Here is an 11,011-nt window from a genome sequence, read left to right on the forward strand (position 1 = left end):
GTACACTGACTCCTACACTTCAGAGCAACAGTGAGAAACAGAACTCCTGAGTGACCAGCATCCCCAGACCGAGGGGGAGGTAACAGGGGCCTTGTGCCAAAACACTTTAAAAAAAAGAAAGAAAGAGAGAGAGAGAGAAAGAAAAAGAAAGAAACAACTCCAGGAATATGCTGTACACGCATTGTTTTACACCCACCTCACCTTGTCATTCAGATTACAACCTCTTGAGGCACCCCCTTAGGAAGACTTTTTTTTTTTTTTTAAGCAAAGGATTTAAGGAATTAAACCCTCCCCCAGGAGGCCCACCTGCCTGCCGGCCCAGGCACAGGAGCCTCCTCTGGGCCAGGGCAGCCCCCGCAGGGAAGCCCCCGCAGATCTGCCCACCTGCCCCGGGCCGCGCTTGCAATCCCTCAAGTCGCTGCTCCCGCTGCACCTCCCCGGGGGGGGGGGGGGGCAGGACCCCACCCTCCCGCCGCCCACTCCCCCGCAGCCAGGGGCCCGGCTGCACACTGCTCCTGGCCCTGCACCCGGCAGCTGCGGCGGGGCGCAGGCCGCTGTCGACACACCTCGCCCAGGAGAACCTCGCGCCCTTCCACGCCAGAGAGGAAGCACCGCAGCAGTGACACCTGTCGATACCGCCGTTTAATGATTGTTAAAGCGCAGATCCACTGCCAAAGGCCTCCCCCAAAACCGTGCAGCGCAGGTCTCTGCGAGGGGCTCTGCCTTTTCCAAGCCACTCGTACGCGACCTCCCAAGCGAAGAACGTCACGTCTGGGCAAACACTTGCAGGTGCAGGTTACAGGAGCGGGTGCGGGGCTACTCCTCCGTGCGCGACCACAGCCCAGCGCCGTCCCTCGAAGGCGGAGGCCCGACACTTCGTCCGTTCTGGGCGTCTCCACCAAGCTGCAAGAGCCCCACGACGGTGCAAAAACCAAAAAACCCGGGGTGAGGGTCTCAGAGTAGCACGCAGGAGAAAGCTGGGGTCCCCGGCCTCGGATTCCGGCGCAGAATGGGAATTCCGCAGGCTGCTACAGACGGGCGCAAGCCGCGAGCTGGCCGTGCGCATCCGCCTGCGGGGCGAGTTCACCCGCCAGCGGTTCCCGCCTTGCTCACCGGGCTCCCAGCGTGCCCGGCAGGTGCCTCGGGAGCGGCTGCCCGGGCTCCCCGCGCTGCAGGCGGTGCCGGACCGCAGGGCCGGGTGTCCGGGCTCAGGGTGCGTCCGTGCGGCGCCCGTAGCGCAGCGTGTAGTTGGCCCCCGCGTTGTTGTCCCAGTACTCGCCCTGCGCGCAGCGGTAGCAAACCGCGAAGTGGATGGCGACGTCCCGCGCGTCCGCATCCTCCCAGTTTTTGGGCAGCAGGCCCGGGGGCAGGCACAGCGAGAAGTGGAAGCGCTCGGCGCCTGGCTCGTCCTCTGCACCCCCGGATGAGACCCCCGACGGCACCTCTGGGGCCTGCGGCTCTGGGGACTCGGACTGCAGCTCGGCCGGCTGGTCCAGGAAGGAGCGCCATTCGGTGAAGGTGTAACGCACGGCCACGGCCCTGGGCCCCGGGCACCGGAGCACCCGGCCGGAGCCCGTCACCTCCGCGCCCCAGGGCGCCGCGCACTGCACGCGCTCCAGGCACACGCGCTGCCGCCGGAGGCGCTCCGCCGCGGCGCTCGGCCCCGGGAGCTGGAAGAGCGGCTGGAGCCGGGGAGGCGGCGCCGAGAGCGGGCTGCCCACCGCCGCCGCCGCCGCCGCCAGCAGGCCCCCGATCTGCTCCAGGTCCTCGGCGCTCATGGGGAAGCTGCGGAGGCGCGAGAGCACGGCGGGCGGCACCTGCGGCTCCTCCGCCTGGCTGAAGTGCTTCACGCTGGCCAGGCTCAGCCCCAGGGCGTCGGCGAACTGCACCCGCTTCTTGCACTTGGCGCAGCAGGCGCCGGGGCCGTGCAGCGCGTCCCCGGCCCGCTCGGCGCCCTCGGCGCCCGGCGCCCGGGCCTGCTGCTGCAGGAACTTGGCCGCCTGCCGGATGGGGTCTGCGGGCAGGGAGAAGGAGCGCGCGCGCGGCCGGCGGCAGTCCAGCTCCTGCTCCGGGTCCGAGACGGCGGCCTCCTCCTCTGGCGACTCTGCGTCCCCCTGGGGGCTCAGGGCCTCCTCGCCACCCTCGGTACAGGGTTCCTCAGCCGGCGGGGCGTCTCCCAACGGCGCGGGTCCTGGCTCCTCCAAACTTTGCGGGTGCGCCCCAGGGGGCTCCATGACACCCTCCGGCCCCGCGTCGCGCCCTGGCAGCCAGCCCCGCGCCGGACTCCTCAGGAAACTTCTAACTGCTCCGCGCGTTGGAGGAGCGCGCAGCGCCCGCTGGGCTGGCCGTGCCCGGTGCCCGGCGCCCGGCGGCTCCGGCTCGAGAAAAGCAACCAGTCCCACTTCGCAGTCTCCGGTTTTTAAACTGCAGCTGCCCAGGGCGCAGTGGGAGGCGGCTGCGGGCCCCGGGCCGGGCTCCCGGGCGACGCCCGCGGCGGGGGCGGGCCGGGGGCGGGGAGGAAGCCGGTTCGGAGCGCGGCCGGGGAGAAAGTGCGGGAGGACTGCGCGGAGGCCGAGGGCTCCGGCTGGCCCCTGACCCCACCCCCAGGCGGGTAGTGTCTGCCCCGCCCCGGCTCGCGCGCGTGGACAGCCTCCCTGCCCGCGGGGTTGGCCTGACGCCTCCGTCTTCCCGAGGGTCCGCCCAGCGGGGGCCTCTGGGCTGCCGCGCCGGCCTTGGGAGCCCCCGGCACGGGCAAGCCCTGAGGAAAAGTCGCGCACGGGGAGGCCGGGAGGCGGCCTGTCCCGCGCCGCCCGAGCCGGGGCGCACCCCCTCTCCTACCGTCCCTGCGCGCCCCAAACTTGAGGGCGCCCCGGGCTCCAGCCCCGCTGCGCTCCCCCAAGCACCAGCGGCCGCCAGCTGCCCCAGGCCACTCCCCGACAGCCGCCGGACACCTGCGGCACGGCCTCCAGCGCACCGCCCTAGCCTGGCCGGGACTGAGCGGGACCGCGGTGCCCTGAGAAGGGGCCGAAGCTGACCCACCGGAGCGGCCGTGTTCACCGTACTTGGAGGTTGGAGGGCCAGAGGGGGTGGGCTCCCGAAAGCGCCGGTTTGGGCTCTAAAGCCGAGTTTACCTTTGATGTAAGCCCGTGGCGCGGCAGCTGTCCCCCTGAGGGCCACCCTCGGAGTTCCCGCAGCTGGCCCAAAGTATTTCTAATATAGGGGGCGCTGAGGTCGGACCCGGGCACTGCTAAAAAGAAGTCGCTTCTATAAAGAGTCGGGGATCCTAGTAGCATAGATTCGCGGATGAAAAAAAAAACGTAAAAAGCAAAGTTGGCCTGCCCACGTAATCTCACTGAGACTTGGGGACTAAAATGTGGTGTGGGCGGATCTGTGATGTGGGCAGCAGTGATGGGGACAGGCCTTATGCCTTCTGGGAGGAGGGGGCAGGTGAGAGGTGGTGAGGGGAGGGTGCTGCGGCTTGAATAATCCTCCTCCGTCCCTAGGTCGTGGTAATGCCACTGGAGAGTGGAAACTTAATCTCATCACGGTGCTCTGGGTGGGTGGGTGCTTGGGAGGTGGTGGGATTGGATTAGGCTGTTACAGTGGAGGCCTCACGGTTGAAACTGGCTCAGTGGCACAGCAGAAGAGCGCTCCCTGCCCCTAACCCGGAACCCCAACCCCAACCCTAACCACCTGCTGATTCACTCCCCAAATGGCAGCGGTGGCCGGAGCTGGGTGGATCCAAAACCAGGAGCTGCTTCTGGGTCTCCCATGCGGGTGCAGGGCCCCCCCATTTGGCCCATCTTCCACTGCCTTCCCAGGCCAGCAGGAGGGAGCTGGATGGAGCAGTGCCCACAGGGGATACTGGTGCAGCAGGCAGAGGCACCACAAAGCCAGCCCCAGATTAAGACTGCTCTGGACAAGAGCAGGCGCTGGGGAGAGAGACTGTGTGGGAGGACCTGGTTATTGCAATGACTGTAGAGAAGGGTGACAGTGGCAGGATGGGCAGATTTGAGAGCCATTTAGGGGCCGGCACACTTGGGCACCCATACGAGGATTAGGACGTGACCTGCTGGCTATCACGCCATGCCCAGACTTCCCAAGGGGTTTGGGGCGCGACTCTTACAGGTTCAAGTGCAGTTGGGCGCTGCGTGATCAGCTCGTGTGCTGGTCTCTGGTTGGCCTCAGTGCTTGTGGCCGCCCTTTGGTTGGTCAGAGAAGGAGGCCAGCATGTCCTGGGATGCTGTGACGGTGCTTCCTTGGTTTGACCAGGGCCTGGGGTTGCTGGTGTTCAATTGTTAAATGCAGAGGTGATGGTTGAATTTTGATTCGTGTGGTCTGGGGTCTTATGGGGCTGGCTTGGCCCACGCACCACTTCCTAAACTCAGTGAGTTCATCTTTGTAAGGAGTTGAGTGTAAGTGTTAGAGTCGACCGCCCGAAAATCGTCACCAAGGGACACGTCTCTTATGCAACCAGCAAGGGGAAGCTTTATTGATTATCCAGCATGCTGGGGCTGTCTGATCATAGAAGAGAGAGCAGCCCCGAATAACCAAAGGTTAGGGTTTATAAAGGCAAAAACCGCAAAATTGGGAGGGGGGAGAGAATACACGGTTGCTAAGCGGTTGCTAAAATCTTACAATCAGCAATTATGATCTTAAGACATAGACAAATCACATCTTCATTATTAGCCCAGGTAACCCAGGTGCAACCTTTCTACTTTTAAGCTTGAGCAATCATGCTAGGGGGTTTTTGTGCGTTGCCAAGGGTGATGTAGTGCACTGCTGTTGTCCGACTATTTGAGATCATAGTTTCAGACCAGAGTCTCACGGGGCGGGGGGGGGGTTGCTTTCCCAGAATGGAGTCTCAAGTGCTCCAAAATGGAGTCCCTACTGTCAAGGTGCTACTTCACTCTGTTTTACTTTCACAGCTGCACCAGGAAGGTTTAAACCTGTAAGCTTAAGCTTAACTTTTTACACCCACACATATACAATTTTAACTCTTCATAAGGAGTGGAGACAAGGAGCTGTCAGCTGAGGGAGAGAGATGGGGCCTGCTTAAGTCTGCATCAGTGTAATCGAAAATGAATCTTGATGTGAATGGAAGGGGAGAGGGAGTGGGAAAGGGGAGGGTTGCGGGTGGGAGGGACGGTATGGGGGGAAGCCATTGTAATCCATAAGTCGTACTTTGGAAATTTATATTCATTAAATAAAAGTTAAAAAAAAAAGTCTGCATCAGTGGCATGGGATGGGGTCTTGAGTCTCGTTTGCCTGAATTAGTGTCGAGCCCACAGGTCAAAGGCTCAGTCCCACAAGACTGAAAGTGGGGTTCCCAGGCCCCACATTTCTGCCCAGCCAACTACAGACTGCAGAGTGCCCCTGACAGCCTCCCTCGGGTTTGATGAATGACCAGAAGAACTCACAGAACTCCGGGAAACAGTTTCTTTGAATTTACCGCTTCACACTAAAAGGAATGGCTCAGACACAGCCGAGTGGACGGGATGCGAAGTCTGGAGCTGGCGACAGAGAGCCCCTGGCCTCCCAGCACCTGCAGGCGCTCACCAGCTGGGATGCTCCACCAACCTCCTGTTGAGTTCGGAGCTCAGTCTCCCACCTCCTTGCCCTTCCTGGCAGCCACTGGATATGGCTAAATGTTCCAATGCTCTAAGCATTTGGTCTTTTTTTTTTTTTAAGGTTTATTGATTTCTTTAAAAGGGGAGGGGGACTCATCTCTCTGCTGGTCCACTTTGGCTGCAACAGTCGGGACTGAGCCAAGCTGAAGTCAGGAGCCAGGAATTCTGTGGGTGGCAGAATTCCAGGACTTGGGCTGTCCTTTCCCGTTTCCCAAGCACATTAGCAGGGAGCTGGATAGGAAGTGCAGTAGGCGGGACTCCAACACGCACCCAGATATGGGATGAAGGTGTCCCAAGAGGCGGCACCCATATGAGGATTAACCCACACACCTCAACGCCCGCCCCAGTCACTGGGTCTCACTACCCCATCCTGAGGCTGCTCAGACCCCACCCCAAGGCACCTCATTAGCATAAGTTCAGGTGTGACCAAAAGGGGCTTCTTACAAACAGAAGATTTTGTTATGGGGGCGATGTTGAGGCATAGCAGCTTAAGCCACTGCCTCAGACACCAGCTTCCCCTATAGGCGCTGGTTCAAGTCCCCGCTGCTCCACTTCTGATCCAGCTCCCTGCTAATGTGCCTGGGAAAGCAGCAGAGGATGGCCCAAGTGCTTGGGCCCCTGCACCCATGTAGGAGACCTGAATGAAACTTCTGGCTCCTGGCTGTTGGGGCCATTTGGGGAGGGAACCAGCAGCTGGAAAACCTCTCCCTTTCTGTCTCTCCCCCTCTCGCTCTGTAGCTGCCTCTAAGAAAACAACTGAACAAAATTTTTTGCTATAGTAAAACAGCGATATCAACATAAGATATATAATTCCTATCATGCAGGGAACTCCAGTAGTTTTAGGAGCTGTGCCAGGAACCAAGGACAAAGATAGCTGATCATTATTATAATTATACTACAGTAGGTATAGAGCTCAAAAGAGCAAAGTGCCCGGGGCTAGGCTGCGACCTACTCTGACTTTGCAAGGTCAGAAGAAAGGTCAGAGAATGAGCAGCCAGAAGGGTTGTCAGAAACAGGAGAGAAATCGCCACGGAGGCTGGGGGGAGGTTGGGACACCTGCATCCCATATTCAAGTGCAGGTTCAAGCCCTGGTTCCTGGCAAGCAGCAGATGATGGCCCAAGTGCTGGGCCCTGTCACCTACATGGGAGACCCAGATGGAGTTCCTGGCTCTTGGCTGCAGCCTGGTCCAGCCCTGCTGTGAAGGCATTTTAGGAATGAACCACAGGTAGAAGATCCTCTCTCTCTCTCTCTCTCTCTCTCTCTCTCTCTCTCTTGCAAATAGATGAATGGCTCCTGGCCCTCAGCCCACAACTCTGCTGAGCTCTCACCCCAAAGTAGGGCCCAAGTCTGCTCTACTCTGGGATCCAGAGTATGAATGAAACTGTACTTTGGACATGCATCTTTTCCTGGGCTAGCCGTGTGCAGGGCACTCCTGGCTGGCAATGCTAGGTAGCAGCAGTAAGTGTAGCTCTCAGTCAAGAGGGAACCGCTCTCCCCCAGTGCCCTGCAGTGTGCCGTGCCGCCATGCCTGGACATGCAGGCGGTCAGGGGCATCCGGTGCATTTTTAGCTTATGATATTTTCAACTTACTGCTGCAAGAAGTGGTCAGTTGAGACCAGTGTTGTAGGTAGTGAACAGATTCACCAGTGTAGTCATATAGAGCGAGCAGAGGTAGACTTATTGAACACACACAGCAGGTAGGCACATCAGCTGAAAGCTGATTAGGGCTGTGTGTGTGGACTCCCGGCTGGGAGTCACACTTGTAGCTGCAGCATCATTTCAGTTAGAGTGAGTTTTCCCATGATCCAGTAGGCTTTCCCAGGGAGGTGATTTACATTTCTTGGTGGAGCTTGGGAGCCTGCACTGCCCTTAGCTGTGGGACTCTCCCAGCACCTTGGGACAACCCTCCACATTGATGATGAGTTTATCAGGACGTGGCCTCATCATGAGTTGAGCTCCTGCAACATGCAATATAACTTGCAGAAATGTCAGCCATGGGTCTCCCCCTTCTCCTAGAAATGTGTTTCTTACACTTGAAGGGTCTCCGTCTCGGCTGTTTAAATATTTACTCCGGGCGTTCAGAGGCTCCTAGCTTTCCCATTTCTGGTTACCCACTGCTGATAACAAACCACCCAAATATAGTCACTTTGAAAATAAGAGCCTCACGTATTTCTCTCTGGATGTGTGCAGCCTCCAAGGCTCTCAGGGGCAGCAAGTCTCTTCTCCATTTGAGGACTGGACCTGGGGTCATCCAATCCTTTGCGTTGACAGGGGTGGCGAGGACCCTTCCCAGTTGGCCACCGAGGAGTGTCCCAATCAAAGCCCTCGTCCTATTCCACACGCGTCATCCTCAACCCCTCGTGGATGCTGGAGTGGTTCTAGCACCACCTTTTAAGCACGAAATGTTTCATCTGGTTTACAGGGCCCCCAGGGGCAACGTGGGCGGGTTTGGCAATTGCCCAAAACCAAAAAACTGATAAATGGGAAGACGCAATCAGAACTGAGTCAGGGAGTGACTGAGGAGTGACTGGGGAACTGAGTCAGGGAGGCCCTGGCCCTGCTCTGGGATTGGACCCCCAGCCTCCAGCACACTGATGGCACCGTCCAGGGAGCCGCTGCCTTGGCTTGTCCATGGCCTTGTTGAGCTTCTGGGAGAAAGGCCGTTGTTTGCCTTCTCAGCCTCCTCGTCCACTGAGCCTGCCGCGTGTGTTCTCTGTGTGACACTGAACCTGGTTAGGGAAGTGACCAGGCTTGACATCCCTGGAGGGAGGCAGGAAGGGAGGCCCACGTCTTACGTTCTTGCTGTAAAATGGAAACTTTGCCCCCTCCCATCCTTACAGGACTCGTTAAATTGTCAGACTCAAAGCTGCCTCCATACGTATTTAAGTTTGGCCTAAATGTTTCTCCCTGCGACGGACGTAGTGAACCATAACCCAGCTGGTTGTGTCAGTAGACTGTGTATCCGCTGCCCCTATAGCAGGTAGCTGACCCTCAGCCAACCACAGTGGCCAGCTGCTCAAATTCTCCAGACGCCAGCTCTCTCCCCCTAACTCACTCCTGCTTTCTGTATGTCACTCCTTTGGCAGTAAAGAAGAGGATACTTGAAAAGGTTTGTGGAACAGCAGATAAATGTATGCATTTATTGGGGTGCAAAAAATGAAGTCCTTGTGTAGTTTTTCTTCGTACACATTTTCTATATAGCATAAAAGATTGCACCAAAATAGACTCGTAGTTTTAATTCCATTTTCCCACAGACTTTTTGAAGTCTCCTCCTATCGCCCGTGTGGCAAAGCAGAGACTCTAACTTACTCTGGCTCCCGCGGCTGCCCAATTTGTGAGTCATTCCTTGCTCAGTTAAATTCTGTTGAGCTGAATGTGCCTGAGATTTTTCGTTTGATGGAACCTTGTAAGGCAGTGGAGCAGGCAGCCAGCAGCCCTTCCTGTCCCCACACAGCCCTTGTCGCAGGTAGTTCTAACCCCATGCCACCACAAGGGACCAGACGCAGCCAATGAGAGGGAAGAGAGCAGGTGTTGTAATGAATCCCATGAAAACAATGGCGAATGCTACAGTTGTTTTTCCAAAATTTGGGGGTGGTGGTGTTTGGAGCAGCGGTTAAAACAGCACTTAGGGCTGGTGCCGTGGCTCACTAGGCTAATCCTCTGCCTTGTGGCGCCGGCACACCGGGTTCTAGTCCCGGTCGGGGTGCCGGATTCTGTCCCAGTTGCCCCTCTTCCAGGCCAGCTCTCTGCTGTGGCCCGGGAGGGCAGTGGAGGATGGCCCAAGTGCTTGGGCCCTGCACCCCATGGGAGACCAGGAGAAGCATCTGGCTCCTGCCTTTGGATCAGCGCGGTGCGCCGGCTGCGGCAGCCATTGGAGGGTGAACCAACGGCAAAGGAAGACCTTTCTCTCTGTCTCTCTCTCTCACTGTCCACTCTGCCTGTCAAAAAAATAAATAAATAAAAATAATAATAATAAAAAAACCAGCACTTAGGACACCCACAACCCGTGTCAGAGTTGCCCGGGGCTGAGGCCCAGCGCACTTCTGGTCCCAGCTTCTTGCTAATGCACACCTGCAAGGCAGCAGGTGCTGGCTCAAGCGGTGGGTCCCTGACACGACATGGGAGTCGCAGGCTGAGTTTCTGGCTCCCACTTCGACCTGGCTGTTGTAAGCATCTGGGGAGGGAGCCGGCAGGCGGAAGATCTCTGCCTCTCTATCTCTATGCCTTTCAAATAAATTAAAAACTTATCGGCCAGCGCCGCGGCTCACTAGGCTAATCCTCTGCCTAGCGGCGCTGGCACACCGGGTTCTAGTCCCGGTCGGGGCGCCGGATTCTGTCCCGGTTGCCCCTCGTCCAGGCCAGCCCTCTGCTGTGGCCAGGGAGTGCAGTGGAGGATGGCCCACGTGCTTGGGCCCTGCACCCCATGGGAGACCAGGAAAAGCACCTGGCTCCTGGCTCCTGCCATCGGATCAGCGCGGTGCGCCGGCCGCAGCGCGCTGGCCGCGGCGGCCATTGGAGGGTGAACCAACGGCAAAGGAAGACCTTTCTCTCTGTCTCTCTCTCTCACTGTCCACTCTGCCTGTCAAAAAATAAAAAAATAAAATAAAATAAAAAACTTATCTACATACACATTCTCTCTCTCTCTCTCTCTCTCTCTCTGATTCTCTCTCTCTCCCTCTCTCCCTCTCTCCCTCTCTCTCTCTCTTTGGACAGGCAGTGTTAGAGAGAGACAGAGAGAAAGGTCTTCCTTCCATTGGTTCACTCCCCAAATGGCCATTACAGCCAGGAGCCAGGTGCTTTTCCTGGTCTCCCATGGGGTGCAGGGCCCAAGCACTTGGGCCATCCTCCACTGCACTCCCTGGCCACAGCAGAGAGCTGGCCTGGAAGAGGAGCAACCAGGACAGAACCCAGTGCCCCAACGGGGACTAGAACCCGGTGTGCTGGCACCATAGGCGGAGGATTAGCCTAGTGAGCCACAGCGCCGGCCTATGTACACATTCTCTTAAAACTTGTGGCAAACTATGACTTCTATAAAATTCACTTACAATTGCTTTTGGAACTTCCTGCTTTATAAAATGGAATGATACACGAGACAAAGAATCAATCAGCTGAAAGGACCCACCCCTCCAGCTCACACCCCCTTAGCTCCGCTCCCCAGAGGCAGCCCCTGCTAGCCAGGCTTGTGAATCCTGCCGGAAATATGCCAAGTAGATGTGCGTTCTGTACGTGCGTGTGACAGGCAATTGCAGGAGTCAACGCCACTGCCTGGGGAACTCGGGAAGCAGTGCCCCTGGGTGTGTCTGTGGAGGTGTTGCCAGAGAAGATTGGCGTGTGGGTCAGCCAACTGAGGGAGGAGACCCTCCCTCAATGTGAGTGGGCA

General features: G+C 58.1%; 1 protein-coding gene across 1 annotated transcript; it reads right to left on the reverse strand.

Moving 5' to 3' along the window:
• Positions 1-623: 623 nt before the first annotated feature.
• On the reverse strand, positions 624-2,749 carry PPP1R3G (protein phosphatase 1 regulatory subunit 3G). The gene has a single exon (XM_008274262.4). The coding sequence runs from the start codon at positions 2,232-2,234 to the stop codon at positions 1,209-1,211; it is 1,026 nt and encodes a 341-aa protein (XP_008272484.3). The 5' UTR covers positions 2,235-2,749; the 3' UTR covers positions 624-1,208.
• Between the last annotated feature and the right edge of the window lie 8,262 nt (positions 2,750-11,011).

Source organism: Oryctolagus cuniculus, chromosome 5, assembly GCF_964237555.1.
Source record: "Oryctolagus cuniculus chromosome 5, mOryCun1.1, whole genome shotgun sequence".
In the NCBI taxonomy this organism is placed as follows: domain Eukaryota; kingdom Metazoa; phylum Chordata; class Mammalia; order Lagomorpha; family Leporidae; genus Oryctolagus; species Oryctolagus cuniculus.

Excerpts from the sequence above, each read along its gene's own strand:
- PPP1R3G (XM_008274262.4), bottom strand. The coding sequence starts at position 2,234 with ATGGAGCCCCCTGGGGCGCACCCGCAAAGTTTGGAGGAGCCAGGACCC.